At 34.5% G+C, this 18562-nt stretch overlaps 1 protein-coding gene across 2 annotated transcripts in view; it reads left to right on the top strand.

Annotated features, from left to right (window-relative positions):
- Positions 1-18562, top strand: part of prkn (parkin RBR E3 ubiquitin protein ligase) — a 123778-nt gene that overhangs the window by 21835 nt on the left and 83381 nt on the right. For both annotated transcript variants that reach the window (XM_026224488.1, XM_026224489.1), the window contains exon 2: positions 12973-13136. In XM_026224488.1, coding sequence (XP_026080273.1) covers positions 12973-13136 — 164 coding nt within the window. The remainder of the gene's footprint in view (positions 1-12972; positions 13137-18562) is intronic.

Here is an 18562-nt window from a genome sequence, read left to right as displayed (position 1 = left end):
ACTTTAAAAAACTAGCGACAACATAAGCCAACAAAGACAACATAAATGGTTTTGTCGCCTTGCGTCGGCGGTGTCAGACTAAAAAGCTGTTTGAACTCACCATACAGAATACAGCTGACTGCAAACTAACACGTGCATTATGTGCCTTCGTTAGAGCAATTAGCCGCAAATATAGGCAGCTATCAATGAGAAACCGAAACACGATATATGAGATGTAAGCAGATAAACGGAATATAAACAAAGCAGCCCCTTGCGTATCATTTTGAATATCAGTTTTGTTGATAACTTTCTAAATTTTAAACATGTTGTTATGAAAATATTCTTACTGTATGTTGGAATGCTTGGGAAAGATCACATAACATAGAACAGACTTCTGTCTGTTCCACCTTCATTTACTTAATAGTATTCATTTAATTCTATGACACTTACTCATTCACTAAACTGAATATCCAATCAGAGTTCTCACTCTCCCGGATGACCCCAGACACCGGTTCAACATGTTGAATCAGGCAATCTGCGGTTGATGTGAGCCCACCTTGAAAATGTCTAATCTACATATTTGAGATGTTTGCCTTGAGCACGTCACATTGGTCCCTTTCCTATAATATGAAAGGATGACATTTCACAGTAAACCAGAATTTATTGAGGGTTTATATTCAGTAAATAAGTGTTTGATCTGAAGGCAAACATCTCAAAGATTCAATTTTCAGTGAGATCCTTTTAAAACCACAGGAACACATTCTGTAAGATTCAATAAGACTCTCAATCACCTGCACATTTCGTTCAGGTTGACACATTCTATACATCTCTCTCAATCTCTCCACTTATTTATTTATTTATTTATTCATTTCACCCTGTGCTCGGTTTACTCTTTTAACCCAAATTTATTTTAGATGGTTCATGTAATTTCCACTGTCATGGTCCAATGAAACCTAGACATGAGGTCTCAGATAGCGGACATAACGGAGGTGCAGAACTGGGGGTTCATGATTTTGTTAGTTGTATTTAGCTTGTTGGGACCTACAGCACCAAGGTCATGGCATGGGTTTGGTTTGCAGCCAGTTCCAACCAGATTTCCCATCTTACAGTGTGAATATTTGGTTTGATGGGAGTTATTTGAGCAGATTTGACAGTATACCCATGCAAACATAGCTATAATTTTTGTGTTCAAGCAGGCTGCCTTTTTCTTTTTTGTGACTTAGTTTAGATCAGGCTTAGTTTTATGACCAGAACATTTCCCAGCAATTGTAAACAGGCGTCAGAAATTGCGTCAGCTTTCCAAATGAATGCATCTGCCCTGGAGGATGAAATTTTATTGCTGCAGTCTGACATTCAGATGAAGGCAAAGCTTCAGCTGGACATTTTTGGAACTTCGATGAGATGAAAATATCCCAGCATCAGAAGGTGTGCACTGAACCTTGACAGCCTTGTTTGGCTTAACACACTTCTGTGAGACAGCATTTTCCCATATGAAGATAACCGAATCCAAATACCACTCAACCTGAACTGATGATCACCCTGGATGCCTGTTTAAATCTTGCCTCAACAGCTACTCTGCTGATTGCATTGGCCTGGCTGATTCATTTGAGTCCACGTCATCTGAATTTAGTTGTTTCTTTGAATGAAAAATGCTGGCATCATTGTTTTTAATAAAGAAATCCAAATTTCTCTATTTACATTGACAATGTCTCATGGAGGCCAAAAAGTAGGGTTTACATTACAAATCTGTGATTCCAAAAATTTAATTTAATCCTGAAAACAAGCAGAATTTAGTATTTTGAAAAATGCTAAATAAAGAACTTTGTCACCTAAAATGGAGATAAAATAACTATTACTTAAGGCCCTAATAAAAAAAAAAAATAGTTTTGACATTGGTCATGTGACTCTTTGTACAGATGGTCAGTTGTTCTTGCAGTTGTTCTTGCAGAACAGAATTTGCTACTAACTCTACTAGTATTGTGACAGAGGGTGTGGTTTTATTTTTGTGCTCCTCTCTCTCTCTTGCTCGTAGCAAACTAGGAGTTGGAGGGGCGTGAACAAGGATACTCTGCACAAGCTGTCATACTGACATCATCAAGAGAAGAAATGCTATTTGATGAAAGATTATGAAGACAAACAAATGATTAACTTGCACAGATTAATTGCTTAAAAATACCCCACAGATAATGATTTATAGCTTGTTGAAATTACCACTTTTAGGGTTTTGTGTGTGTGTATGTGTGTGTGTGTGTTTGTCCCCTTTAAATGAAAATGAGCTGGTTCTTCCGCTTCCCTTTTCAGGTGAGTGTGGAGCTTCTAGAGATCATGCTTGCGGGCATACCAGTGTTTGGATTTAACTGGTGGTGATTGTGTTACTGATCCTTACATTACTTCCAAATGCAATTTTCATTACTACATTCCTATCATTCTGGTAGCACGTGAAGGTGGAATTAGTGAAAACAGGTGGAGACAATGGTAGCTTTAGCAACATTAGCCTTACAGAGAGCCAAGAAGCTCTTTTGGAAAACAAAATATGAGGCATAATGCTTACTTTGTCTGGAGTCTGGAAGTTTGTACACAAATGTGATATCAATCTCTCTTTTAGAAGCAATCTTTGCACAACTCCAGCGCTGAACTGACCCTCGCAGTAAAATGTTAGCACAAACATAAAGGACTTTTCAGTTTTTTTTTTTTTTTTTTCTGGAACATTTCCTTCGAAAATTAAATTTAACTTACATGTCCTCAGCGGTCTGTGGAGACTCCTATGTACATTGGATCATCCCAAAACACAACACTTTTAATGGCTTTTTGGTGCGCTGACATTGTACCTCCAGCAGTTACAGCAAGAAAACAGTAATGGGGGGCCGCTGTTTCTCACTCTGGGCTGTGTATATGCTAATAGGGCAGAGAGCGTCACAATTGTGTGGGACTTTCCCCGCCTATAATGTCATAGTAGTGAGAAATCTGGAACTGCTAGTGTGGAGAGACTATTAGGATTATAAAACAATGAGTGGGTGGAGTTTTACCACTATATGCTGGTTGTTTTCACACACTGTTGCCATAAAACTGTGTTCAAACACCTTATAAAAACTATTTCTGCATTCTATGGCACCTTTAAAAAAACATTTAATGTCCGATGTCAAATCATTCCATATTTTTATTTCTCTATATATTACAGTGGGATGCTTTGGATTCATTTTTGAAACAGAAAGCAAAATATATTCTTTTGATGCATGGTCTTAAAATTATGACTTCTACTATACAGTCATTATACTGCCACTACTATACAGAAGTTGACAGCACAGTACACTTGGAAGTCTAGACACTGAAATATTTAATATAAAACAAAGCAGATAAATAATTTTCCTATCAAGTAGACAACCTAGAATTTTGTGCATTATCATAATATTAACCATTCTGTTACAGAAAAGAGTAAGTAATGGAGCTTTTTTCTGGACTAACTGTATTTTTTTCTAAAAAGTCTTTACTTGATGAATTTGACCACACTACTGGACAATGGTCTAAATAAGTAAGAACCATTGTTTGCACATTTTAAGAGATGCAATACTGTGGTAAAAATGTTGCACATCTCTTAATGATTGAGAGACCTTTTTCCATATTACTTATTCTTATCTGTTTTGACCACTTAAGCCTACTGTTTAGCATAATTCCAAGAAGTCTGATTTCCTCTACCTGTTCAATAAGCAAATTAGTTTTTTTTGTTTGTTTGTTTAGAACCATCTTTTTATTCCATACCCACTTCACCACTAATTGTAACTCCTCATCTAAATCAGAAGATATTTTGTCCATTGATGTTGCTGGTAGATCTATGCAGATCATCTGCCATTTCATACAGTCGTCTGATGACTAATTTGAGGCAGGGCAACGACTTACGTTGGAGCCTAAAGAATGTCGCTTTTAGACACAATGTTGTCTGTTTTGCTCAATTTTACCAACCAGAAGATAAAGACAAAGCAGAACTGTTAATCTCCGAGCAACTTTATCAGTAAACATATTATCAGTGAACATTTCTTCTCTTAGTTTGTGTTCTTTATTTTCAACTACTATATTTTCTTTAGGGTTCAAGCTGGTTTCAATTGAGTTTACTCTCAATTGCTGTTTATGAACAGTATTGATTTAAGCTATGGTTTTTTATAAAAAAAAAATTTAACTCATAGTGTACACTACAGTTTTCAGGCGCATCCCAGACAGCGATATTTTAATGTTTCATAAAAAAAAAAAAAAAAAAAAAATGAATGAAATGAATCGTTTAGCTATAAAGGAGATAAAGGTTAGGATCATGATTTTTTTCGTAGTGCTACAAAATATTGTGAGTGTATATTAGCACAGTTTGTTGTTTGCTTTTAGGATCTGAACTGAATGTTTGAACCTAGAAACAGTGGTACATTAAGGGTGTACTCACACTAGGCATTTTGATCCGCGTCCGAGCGCGTTTGACCCCCAAAGCCTGGTTCGTTTGACTAGTGTAAGCGCTCGTGGCTCATTTAGCTGGTCCAGGCTCAGTTGGAAGAAGTGGTCCAGGGCACAGTTCGTTTGGGCTTGGGCGCAGAATGAATGCAGTGTGAGTGCTAACAGTCACTGTGATTTTGCAAAGTAAGACATTTTTCTGGATCAGCATCTTCTGATGATCCTGGATCAACATTATTATTTATTGTGATCAACATTTTTATTCAGATTAATTTCACTTTCAGAAATAAATCACAAGTCAAGGTTCAAAAGAACTATGTGCAAACAGATGCCATGAAGCCGTCCACTTATACAGAGAAAGAGGAAGAAAAATTAAAGTGCAAAAAAATCAGTGAAGCATAGTAGGGAGGTCAACTTTACATCCTATCTAGCAACTCCTGGATCAACATTATTGTCCAAAAATGTAGACTTAACCCAATCCCAACCCCTAAACCAAACCCTACCCTACCCATAATTTATTCCTAAAACCAGTGGGAAATGATAGCTGATTAACAAGGGTGTAGAAGCACCAAACCTGGTTGTAAGCCTAAAACAAATATTTTCTGATAAGTTATATCTCAGTTCTGATTGGTTGATTGAAATGTTTTTCCAGGATGAACAAGGATGTTGATCCAGGAACAATGTTGGGGGTAACGCATTACAAGTAACTCGAGTTACGTAATCAGATCACTTTTTTCAAGTAACTAGTAAAGTAACACATTACTTTTTAATGTACACGGAAATATCTGAGTTACTTTTTCAAAAAAGTAACGCCAGTTTCTTTGTTTTTCCATTTATTGACTGACAAGTCTCCTGTCCCCATACTGAGAGAAATCAGAGTACAGTGTGTCTCCTGTGTGCTACTGTACAGACGTGAATTTACTTTTCCTTCAGCCTGAGATTTATTCTTCACACTTCTTGGTGTGAAAGGGCTTTTACATTTGCTATAAATAGAACTTCTTATATTAAAAACAATCAAGCCCTGCTCATATTTAAAAAGTAACGCAAAAGTAACGTAATGCATTACTTTCCATAAAAAGTAACTAAGTAACGTAATTAGTTACTTTTTGGGGGAGTAACGCAATATTGTAATGCATTACTTTTAAAAGTAACTTTCCCCAACACTGTCCAGGAACATGTTTTACTTGGTGAAACTCACGCTCACCGAGCGCTAACCTTGCCGGAGTGTGGAGCAGATACTGTTTTGTGTGCACTACTGTCATCATTACAGCCTCAAACATATTCTATTACTACTACTACTACACTACACTTTTCAATTAATTTAATTAAATCAAGTATATTTAGGTTTATAACTGCTCTGGTACTTACATTTTTGATGAACAGGAAATGTAGTTTGCGAAAAAAGCTCTTATTATTTCATCAAGTGAAAATCTTTGCACGGTATAAATTATTAATTAATTATTATTAATTATTCGGCAGAATATTAGCGAAAGTTGTTTTCTCTGTTATCTCATACATGATGTAAGCGTGAACTGGCCCAGAAAGTTTAGTGCAAGTGTGAATGCAGGGCAGCGGGAGAGTGGGGAGGGGGATAATCGTGCTTGGTTCAAGGCAACCGTGCCTAAATAATACTCTTGCTTCATAACACTGTAACCACAGTCAATCATTAGTTAAAAAAAAAAAGTCACAGAGTTGAACTTACTAGGGTTTGAATGTAACATTCTATAGTTTGGCCTCATTGCTCTGCAATCGGACCCAGAGCGCGGTAATGATTGATTTCTGTCACTCTCGCTGACTGACAAAAAACTCTGACAGTCCAGGCACATCGAGATGCGCTTGCAAAACTGACTCCTGTTGTGATGAAACATGACAAACGGAGAACTTACTCATTTGTTATCCTAGTGGAAGGCAGACAAAACAATGAGAGACATTATGGAGATCAGCCCGACACCACACGTCACCCTCGACCTGTCCTGACTGCAGCTCTGCGCTCAGTATGGGCTTATCTTTGTCTCAACTGTCAGCGCAGTCATTGCTATTCTTAGCGTAATCAGTAAAAGTAGTTGACCAGTTGCCCTGACATTAAAGCCTGCTTGGTGATACAGCATAAAAAATATAGCACTGATGTGTGTAATAAAGAAGGAAAAGGCACATTTTACAAAGGCAATGGAATTTATTGTGACATTACAGGGATAGTTTGATTTCTGACTTCTTTATACTCACCTTTGTGTTGTTCCAAGCATGTATGACTACCTCTCTAGAAATAAAACAAGATAATGGGTCCTAAACAGCATTGGATTCCAGAAATATAGCTGCAATTTCTGTGCTTTCCAAAACCATAATTTTTAGAAACCATAACCACCAAGTAGTGCAGTTTACAAAAAAAAAAGAAAAGAAAAAAGAAAATTCCATATTGTTAAAATAGCGTTGTTCAAAAGATGGATGTCACTCTGTTTCAGGAAACAGTTGTGACATATAGTAGCTGTTTGGGACATGCGTCCCAGGTTTGGCATGACATGAGGGTGAGTAAATGATTTATTTTTTTATTTTTTTTTGGGTGAATTAAACTTAACATTACGAATGCAAAACTGCTTGTATTTGGTCCTCTAACCCAGTGGTCCCCAACCTCATTCCTGGAGGCCCCCCACCACTGCACATTTTGCTTCTCTCCTTTGTCTGACACACATTTCAGGTCTTGGAGTCTCTACTAATGAGCTGATGATCTGAATCAGGTCTGTTTGATTAAGGTGACATGGAAAACATGCAGTGTTGAGGGCCTTCAGGAACGTGGTTGGGAACCACTGCTCTAAACCTTCCAAGTCCAGGTTTTTTTTCTGTCCTTCTCCATTCTCTCTGATATGATTTGTTGTATTTTTAGCGTGCTGTTGGCTCAAGTGTCATTTGTCTTCAAATGTGGTCAACAGGATGCCTTTATTAGAGAATGTCACGCTTTAACAACAAGCAATCACTCAAACCTCTCTTAAAGAGTGTTGCAAGACCCTCAGCTTTTGTCATTTAGTAGCAATCAGTGCAAGCATTGCCCCCTCTGTGTTTAAGTCAACAATATCACCAGATGCAATTTTCAGGAAGAGCTATTGCTGAGTGCTATCGAGTCTGCATGACCGAAACCCCGCTCTCTCATGCTTTCTTTTTTGAGTATGTTTGTGTTTCTGAAAAAAAAGGCTGTTTATACAGATGCATAATATGGTTGTCGTTACTGTTTTAAAGCTAAATATGTTTCTGTTCACACACAGTTCAGATATAAACAGAATTCTATAACCAAACTGACTTTTGATTTCTAACTGCTTGATTTGTGATGATGTGCATTAACATGTTCTGATATACTCAAATCCAATTAGAACAAATATTTAATTTGAGCTAATTACATATGAGTGTGGAGAACAAACACCTCCACAGCCTTCCTCTCACCCTTCACATTTTTTTCCCCGTAATGTGCAATTTTAATGTGGATTTTTTCTTTAATATCAGTCATTTTTCCATTTCTGAGTTTATCTCTATGCCTCTGGGGGTTTTGAAAAGGTTGAGTCATTTCAATTAAAATAATAAGCCTACATGATAACAAGAAAAAGTCCTTCTGCGCCAAATCACAGTCAACTTAATGAAGGGGGCTGTTTTTTTTTTTTTTTTTCGGGGTGGAGTGGGGTGCACAGACTTAATGAACATGTCCCTTTGTGTCTCTCTCGGTCACCTGTTTTGTCCTATCTTTGACTCCAGTCTTTAGTCTTTTCTGTTTGTCTGTTACTTTAACGCATTGTGATTATGCCATACTGAGTTTTTGTATTGTTTCACTGATTTATCTTAATCGTTTTGCTTTCTGTCTGGTGTTGTATAGTAGGGATGCATGACACATATGCCTGATTTCACGTGGAGCAGCATTTACAAAAAATAAAAAAACGCGCAAAATATGATCTTGGTTTTCCGCCGCTTGTCAGTGAACAACGGCTTTGTGTAGTAAATGGTGCTCCACATGAAATCACACGTGTAGAGATTTACAGCTGATTACAGAACCGGCTTTTATTTAGATATCAATAAATATCAGAACAGCTCATATTTATTGTGCATCCCTATTGTATAGCCTGTTCTGTACCTCTTTTATGTAGCCTTTTTTTTGTACTATTTTATATATCCTAATCCTATAGACCCTTTTACAGTTGGTAAACAAGGTGACGTATTTGTGTGGGCGGGGCTTAGCTGGAGGCAGAAAGATTCCCCTCAACACTTGAACAAATGGTAGCTTGCGAGTTTTCTTAGCTTGTTTTTTTTAACAATGGCTAGAGAAAATCTGAATATATCTTCTTTATCTGAATATTTAAGGTCACGCACTGTCCGGGACCGTGATAATTATTTGAAATAGTTAACTTTAACGGACGGAACCAGATTGGTCGACCCGTACACAATCACTTATTGGATGGACGATCTGAGTCTGACAGGATTAAGTTACCTCCGATTGAGTGGCCTGACATCTACACTTACCTGATAGAGAAACCGAGCTTGTATAGTAAAGAGAAACAGGGCGTATAAATCCTTAGATTAAAGAGTGACATTACAGTAAAATTATGATTAAGATATAAATAGTTTCTAGAAATAAAAATTCTGAAGACTGCAAATTAATTATAAACTTTCTGTATTTATTCTTTCTTACCATGTTCTTAAATTCCGGTCACAATTAATCACAACAATGTATATAAAATGTTCTCCGTTGATTCTGGCAACCAACAACACAACAAGATGACATTTTAAGTTCCTTGAGTAGCCGACCCTATGTTGGTTTGTATTAGCCGCCTCCAGTTTTCCGTTTGTTTTGCCTCCAGCCAGGGGCGATTCTAAGATTTTCATTTTAGGGGGGCTCAGCCCCCAATAAGGGTATGATTAAAAAATATTATTTTACTATTACGGTAGGGTTGTATACTACTAACCTTATTGCAATCCACTATTCCATTGTATTCCCTGTATTTCATATATAGGAGTAGGAGTACTGACTGAGCCATATACAACACTGTAAAAAAAAAACTAATACAGTTTTTTAGATGTGACCAGTCACTGGAAAATTTTGAATTGGGAATGTAGATTTTTACAATAAAGACTTCCTGATTCAGTATTAGGACGTTCATGTTTATCCTTTGATGATACCACAGCTTTTTCTTATGAAATGTACGTGGAAATTGGCAGAAAATTAAAAACAACATAAGGGTTCAATGACTGCAATGAATCTTGGGAACACAGTGGTATTGTGTGTGTGTGTGTGAGGCTGTCTGTTCTATTCTCACCTGACTGTTGCTCATTTGCAGACCTACTCCCGCACGACAAAAAAATGTTGTATATCCATCTACAATGAAAAATAAATTATTATATTTTATTATTTTTATTATTATTAATTTTTAGCTTTTTAGCCTTTATAATCAACAATACGGTTGGTTATACATCAAGTCAGCCCCTGGAAATTAATTTCATTTCAAATCATTTAACTAACCAGCTAATATTCATTAAGAATATAGACAAAACATGTATTAATGTAATTGTCTATTGGCAATATGTTTAATCTGTTCTATATTTATTTCTATTTATTAAAAATAACACCATTATCAATTTGCCACTTCTATAAATCAATTACTTAAAAAAAAAAAAAAAAAAAAAAATCACAGATCCCTTTACTCTTACTCTAATATATGTATCATGATACACTAATGATTCATTATTACTTAATACAAAATCATATTTAATAATACAAAACAAAATAACTCCACATGATGTTTCTCTCTCTGTGACATTTAGTACTTTCAGACAATGATGTGTGTCTTTAATCATTTCTGTGAATGGCTGCATAATGTAATGCCGAAATACACAATAATATGTTTTGAATTTTGAAAAGTAAATTAAAATAAATCATGATCGTTTTCTAAAGTATGTTTTCATGGTGTTAATCGCTTCATTTTTGTTGGAAGAAATGCCGTGATAAAGGCTGAAAGTGAACGCAGCGAAGACGTACTGGTATTGGATGCGAGAACACACACACACGCACGCACACACGCACACACACACACACACACCTTGTACTCTCTGATGTTCGCTTTTAGGCAGAAGCCCCCCTAAAAAGGGCCTAGCGACGCCCCTGCCTCCAGCTAGCGCCGTGACGTACCTGTGACGTCCACGCAAAAGGGTCTATAGTGTCTTTTCTCTACCTTGTATTCTGTTGATAGGTTCTTAATACTGTGTGCTGTTACCTGGATGATCCTCGACTGTCTTTCTGTTTTTGTGATGGTTGTGCATGAGTCCCTTGTTTGCTCTGAACAGTTAAACTAAAAACTGTTCTTCAGAAAAATCCTCAATGTTTTGCGGATTCTTCAGTTTTCTGTATGATTTTGATATTAACACTGAGGACAATGGAGGAACTCAAACAGAACTATTAAAAAAGATTCAAACATTCACTGATCCTCATGAATGAAATACGATGCATTAAAGGGTTAGTTCACACAAAAATAAAAATTAAGCCATATATTACTCCCTCTGAAGTCATCCTAAGTTAGGGATGTCAATTTTTGATCATTTCCATGTTCGATCATTGTTTAAATTAACAATTAATTAATCGATCAATCATTAAACTTATTGGCAGCAGATTAGACAGGATTTGCAAAACTCACTCATAATACCAAACAACAACAAAAAACGCTTTCTCTCGCAAATTAAAGGGGGTTTAGTTTAAATAAAATGCTAGTAGCACGATTATAAAATGAATAGATGTGATTATGATCATTTGATAAAATGAAGAGGGTGGACCATACATTTGAGATAATTTTACTGACTGCTGAACATGCCTCTTTAAATTGTTTCCTGGTGCTTGTTGTTGTATTTTAAAACACAATTGAAATGTTTTTTTATGGCATTTAAAATAAATGTTATCTCATGGTTCCATCGGCGCTGCTGCAAGACAAACTGTTGCTCACATGAAACATTTTTATCTGAGTATTATGACCAGTACTTAGTTTGATCCTGCTCCAGAAATGTCAGATTTGGAATTTAGACTGGAAAAGATCATCCTCTTCACATGACCAAAAACATCTTTGGCATAACAGCAGATTGGATCGGTATACAAAAGTCTATTTAAACTGACCAGTGTAACCTTTTACATGTTTGGTTGACTGTATTTTATTTTGATAATGAACACCGTGATGTAAGTTTGAATCGCTAGAATATGTGGGGGGTGTGATGTGCATATGAGGTGCCAGCATGATCGAACAGCTGAGACATAAAAAAAACAAAAAAAAATAAAATATAAAAAAAAAACATTTTTGGAGTAAGATATAATCAGCAAATGTGCATACTCACAATAAAAAACAGAAGATTTGTGTTGTTGTAAAATATAGAAAACAAACAGAACGCGCATTGTCATCCTTTAATTTCCATGTTCTTGTCTATGGAGTGCTATAACACACTTCTGTTTTAAATCCATTATCTTAATTAAATCGGATATATTTCGTGTTTATTAATTTATTTATTATTTTTTTTTTTTTATTAAAACAAACTGTTATTTTTATTTTAGGCCTATTACTTACATAGGCTATGCAGTTTCTTTAAAGCATCCTATTTTTCATCAATTCTTTAAAATGTCATGAATTAAGAATTATTAATCTGTTCCCTCAATTCAGTTAAATCATGGGTTATTCAGGGAACAAAATAAAAGAAACATGAACAGTTGCCACAAATTAATAAGTCGTTGGAAGGATTTAACAATTTGTAAGAATGAATCTGTCCTGTGTCCTGCAGCCCTGCAAAGCGCACAACATGAAACAATTATCTGACATTACTTAGTTACTACATTTCTATTGCTTTCCATGATTAAGAACTTTGTGTTGTTTTTAATTTTCTTTTAAAGTTTAAATCGCATTATAATCTTAATTTGTATATTATGAATGAATGATGATGCATTAATATATGTTCTGTGCATGAGCCGCACACAGCCCAACATTGAATAGGTTAACCGACCATTGATAGCTTTAATCGATTGAATCTCTTATCGACAATTAATCGATCATCGATTAACCGTTGACATCCCTATCCTAGGTGTATATTACTTTTTTCCCTCATACGAATCCAGTCGAAGTTATTTAAAAAATTGTTTTTAAATTAAAATAGTTAAATATGTATGTGTGTATATATATATATATATATATATATATATATATATATATATATATATATATATATATACAATTTGTAACGTGTTTTTTTTTTCTTTTCTAGTTTCATGTTTATGTACTGATAAGGAACACTTGCATCAGAGTACATACAGAATAATTTTAATCCAAATGTAAAAAAGAGAGAAAATATCTCTGTATCAAAGGCAAGATATTAATCTGTTTCACCTAAAGGGCTGGTTTTATGAAGACAAGCTTTAAGAGTGGTCTGCTCTTGACTACAAAACTTTTTTCACTCTATATACTGTTAATATATTGCCTATTGACTGTCACAGGAATAAACCTGTTGTCTGTCTTTGAAAATGACCAGGATTTGACAAGATCTCTCCCATGGTCTCTCCTGTTCTCTTAGTAAATGTGCGGTTTAACTCCAGCCATGGGTTCCCGGTGGAACTGGAACATGGTGCGAGTGTAGCTGAGCTGAAAGAGACTGTGGGACGCTTGCAAGGAGTACAGCCTGATCAACTGCGGGTCATCTTCGCTGGACGAGAGCTCTGCAATGAATCCACACTTCAGGTGAAAAGAGTACTTATGTAAATATTGTACTTTAAAAGAATAGAAGTTAGAAATAAATGTACAGTGGGGCTCGAAAGTTTGTGCACCCCTTGCAGAATCTGTGAAAATATGAGTAATTTTCAAAAAATAAGAGAGATCATACTAAATGCATGTTATTTTTTATTTAGTACTGTCCTGAGTAAGATATTGTGCATAAAAGATATTAACATTTAGTCCACAAGACAAAAGAAATGCTGAAATTATTAAAATGTTATTATTAATAATTATTTTAATAATTTCAGCATTTCTTTCTAAAATGTATATTAAAGTCAAGTCATCTTTATGTAGCGCTTTTAACAAAACAGATTCTGTCAAAGCAGCTTTAAAGTATTAAATAGGAAAATAGTGTGTAAATAATGTAAAAGGACAATAGTAAACACTCAATTTTCAGTTAAAGGCAGTTCATCATTGAATTCAGTGATGTAATCATCAGAGTTTATACATTTTCTGTGCAATCAAGTCGACAATGTAGCTGGAAATTAAATGCAAACCCACTTAAGTTATTTAGTATATATATATATCTAGTATATATATATATCTAGTATAACTTGTGTTTGTTTGTTTGCTGTTTTTTTTTTATTGTTTTTGCCATGAAAATAGCCTAAAATGCTGACATGGCATTAAATAAAAATATACTACTACTATATTGAATGCAATAATTTGAACATAAGAGCGCTTTTTTTTACACACTTAAGTAGATCTGCCAAATGTAATGGTAAGCTAAAATATAAGTCATTTTCAGTTCTATTCTTTTTCTATTTACTTTAAATATAACATTGAATAACACTAGACCACAGTTAAACTTATTATCATGTGCGTTATCAGAAAAGTATACACAACAAAAGCTTCTAAAATAATGATTAAAATGTACTTAAAAAAATCAAATTTTTTATTATTACGAGCTGCACTTTAGTGTACTTAATTTTGTCAAAAAATATAGTCACTTACATTTAAGTGACCTTGTATTTCATTGTTATATTATCTGAAAGTTCAGATTTTAAATACTGAAGTAAACTACTAGTGCACATTTAATATGATTAAGCTTGCTTCTTTTTGACAAGGGTTTGGATTTTTGACTTTCTCACTCTTTGAAATTGTGTTTGGACAGTTCATTTGTAGGGTGTGATGTGGCACGAGATCTCACAAGATTTAATATGTCTCGCGAGAACGTGACTAGGTGCTCGCCCAGACCTTTCAAATATATTTGCATGATACTGGCTCTTTCACCAGAGACGGAATGCAAGGTATTTTATATTCACATCAGGCAAGTGGACACATGATATGCGGGAAAATTACGCAGTTTAGTCTTTATCCAGTAATAAAAAAAGAATTCATAGTTTAACGCGGAAATGTCACGGAATTTGTCAAACGTAGAATTAACCAATCAAAAGTAGGTCATTAAACTTAAATCAAATCACGATGTGTATATCCTGTATGTTCTGCGTGTCTCTGTTAATGAATGGCGCAGACTCATGGTTACATTTACTACACATATACTGAAGTACGCCTGTCGCTCGCAGTGATTTTAGTGTCTGTCGTCTCTCAAAATGAGGACTAGAACACATGATCTCCAAAACTGCTCTGAGAGTCACTTCATGAGCCTTTTACCGTTTGATTTGAGTAAAACTAGCGTCATATCACACACAGAACTGTAAAGGTATTCTTCATTATCAGTAATTAAAAAATAAATTATAAATGAAATGAATGGCCTTAATTTGATAACCAGAAAAATTTAAATACTCAACATGGGAAAAAAATGTATAAAGCTAAAATATAAAAATAAAATGAATAAATTAAGTTGTTTATACGTTCAAATAATTAGACACGCTAAACAAAGAATTTGGTAACAATAACAAATATTAATAATATAGTGAGAAAAAACAAAACCTTATACCTCATAGGGTCCTAAACATGAAATATTTGTTAAACTTTTAATAAATTGATGTGAAAATGTATACGCATCATGATTTTAATTAGATATGCTTTTTAATTGATAACATTTTATTTAACTATGAAAAAGGAGTTAAAAAAATTGTAACAGGAAAAAAATACAGAACAATTAAATGAAAAACTAAATAATAAAAAATAAAATAAAACAACATTTTAGAAAAAATAAAATGGATTTCATAGGATCCTAACTATCCCTCAAGCCTTGCTGCACCCCCCAGTTTGGGAACCACTGCTTTATTCTTTTAAATTGATACATTAATCATGTTAACTATATATGTATTTTTTATTATAGTGGAAATCCGTTTACTAAAAACTTGACTGACTGCTTCACTTCCACTTTAAAGGTATATTTGTGTTGTTTATTATTTATTATTATTTATACCATTTATAATTTTTGTGCAGTTACTTGCCTGTCAGTTGAGTTTGTGGCAAAACCTTCTGCAGTGTTTACATGATGTTTATTAGTGCATACAATTTATTAGAATAGATGTTTAATTTCATAAAGAACAAGTTGATTTCAAAATGCACCTTGTGCATTTTTGAAATCAATCCAAAATGGATTTCTTTAAAAAAAGATAAAAAGTCTAGCAGTTCATACTTTGAAATGGTTGGCAGGGAAATATCTACATTTTGAATGTCCCTGCCGTAAATTTGGAAATGGTTTTTGAAAGTCAGCCTTGTGCTCTTCTGTGTATATGTCAAAGTCAAGGTTTGTCTGGTTTTTGCCTCTAGAGTCTGAACAAAGCACAGTACATTCTTGTGATTCACGGTACCTCATTTTCACTGATGAAACTCCTGCTGTGTGTAAGAGCTGCAGCAGATGCTGTGTGGAGCTCAGCTTCCCACCTCATAACTCCACTGAAAATCATCCGCACATCATTTGTGCTACTTACAGTAATATTTCAATCACGCTAGGGCTCATAAATCAGGGGAGAAACATGGAAAAGTACACACTTGGATAGTTTACACATTTCCCTGCCTGTTTCTAGTCTTATTTGAGGTTTTGACTGACACAACTGTGGTTGTCTCTACAGATGTTATCCTGCTTTATATAAAAGTCTAATTACAGTGTGATGACCATTCGAGTGATTTAAAATAAAATTAACTGTAACGCTATAAAGACCTTCATAGTCACGGGAAGGAGGAGGCAGGAGCTGGCAAACATTGAAATAAAACTTTAATGATAAAATAAACACAAAACAGCGTGACAGCCCCTCACAGACGACTGCCACTTACAAACCAAAACAAAATAAAATCCAGGCCTGGTCCTCTCTCGTCCTTCACTGTCGTAACTCCTCTTTTGTATCCTTCCGGAGCTCCTCCGTGGGCCTTGAGACAAGTGAGTGGTGCAGTTGTCGCACATTTCCAATTACTCCAGTGACCTCGACCCATTCCCACAGCTCTCGGCCCTGGTCCACTCGTCAAGTTAACATTTTCATGTTTCTTTCTCCTTCTTTCACTTTCTATGTAGTATCCCTGGAACAAAACAAACAGCAGTCAATTCATTACTGTGAATTTGATGCCTTAACTGTGCATGTGCTGCCACTGAGAATGATGGGAAATGTAGTTTTGTAAAAAATCCTGCTGCTCTATTCTCGAGTGGCTCTTAGGTGTTGACACCCGCAGCAGATTGTCACCTTGCTCTGTGGAATCAATATGCTGTATATTTACTCAATTTGTTTAATAAGCTCTCATCTTCTCTCAAAATTAATTTACATGTCTCTCATCCATATTTACCACTGCTTCATTGTGCAGTGAATTTACTGGAGCACAGATAAAACTTGCACTAATTAAAAAGAGTTGGCCTTGTGTCTGTGTGTGTGTGTATTGTACTGAGTGTTTCTAGAGAATGTAACCGGGTAATAGGTTATTTGCACAGCTCATAGCTCCTGGGTCTCACGTTATATATGTGATGCTGTAATCAACTCATCTTTAATTTCACCTGCTCTGTGCCAGTCATACGTTTAACACATATAAACAGACTGCTTAGCACAATTAAATATTAGTGTTTTATTTTATTCAAGAATTAGCTATTTTTAAAGTGCTGATAGTGTTTTAAGTTAAGTAACATCTTTAGCCTTAAAAGTTTGTTTTGATATCTACTGTAGGTTTTAATACTGAGTAAAACAACACTACTATAAGCTTTGCTTGAGTAAAATGGCTGTTTGTGTCTTTCTAATTTATTTACGTAAGAATGAAAAATACACTTTTTAGACATACACTACTGGCCAAGTGCAGTTTTTAATTTCATTTTCTTAATGTTAATTTGGGAGCTTGTGGCCAACTCATGCTGTCCTGTCATGAGCTGTGAAGCTGGTGGCCTCTGCTCTTTATCTGCCTGTTAGGCTCAAGATTGATTGTGCTGTTTGTGTTGCTATTAAAAAAATAGTTTGCATTAATTGAAATAAAATAAAGATTAGATTGAAAACATAGTAGTGAAATAAATATTAGATGAAACACTTAAAGAAACTTAAACTTGAAAACTAGAAAACTAGAAAACTAGACTGCTAATTTATATGAAATATATTTTTGTTGAAGTACAAAAATTATTAAAGCTAAAAATTAAAATGAATAAGTAACAAAAAAGAAAAATAACATTACTAAAACTTCAACTAAAATTAAAATAAACTTTAAATATAAAAAAGCATATTCAAAATATTAGTAAATAAAATAACAGTCACAGTACATGTCAGATTCTTAAAAAAAATAAATGTTAGATGAGAAACCTAAACAGAAATATATATATATATATATATATATATATATATATATATATATATATATATATATATATATATATATATATATATATATATATATATATATATATATATATATATATATTTTAAATAAAGTTTTAGTTGAAGCAGAAGTTGGCCTACTAAAATGACTAAAAATAAAAATAAATTAATTAAAGCCACATATAAACATAAAAAAAAAATTGTAAAAATAAAGTTCTATAAAAATAACAGTCAATAAAGTATGTCAGATTGTGGTTATTTGCTGCATCTGCCACAATTTAGCCCTCAGAGCCTGCAAGTTAGGAGCTGTCTGAATATGTAGATTGTATTTGGCACGAATGTATTGGCTTGTTTGTGTTGTCACCTTATTTGCATAATTATCTGTACAAATCAAACAATGTAAACAGCATGTGCAAATACACAACACTACCAATGTCTGCAGATCATTCTTAGTGAGTTCGCTCAAGAGAGTTCATGTTTCTGTCAGTTTTTTTTTTTTTTTTTTGAGATCTAGTTGATTGTCAGTCTTTCATTCTTTTGCTTCCTGTATGCATCCATTGCTCTATTCTGTTGTTTTTGTATGTCTTTTCTGCCACTCTTTTGTATTCCTCTCTGACCCATTGGCTTGCTCACTGTTATTACCTCTGTTTTCTAAAGTGTTCAACTCTCCCATTTCTCTCTCTGTCTCGTCCCCCT

This window comes from Carassius auratus, chromosome 38, assembly GCF_003368295.1.
Source record: "Carassius auratus strain Wakin chromosome 38, ASM336829v1, whole genome shotgun sequence".
NCBI classification, from domain to species: domain Eukaryota; kingdom Metazoa; phylum Chordata; class Actinopteri; order Cypriniformes; family Cyprinidae; genus Carassius; species Carassius auratus.
Note: the sequence above shows the minus strand (reverse complement) of the source record. Positions and strands in the feature narration are given on the sequence as shown.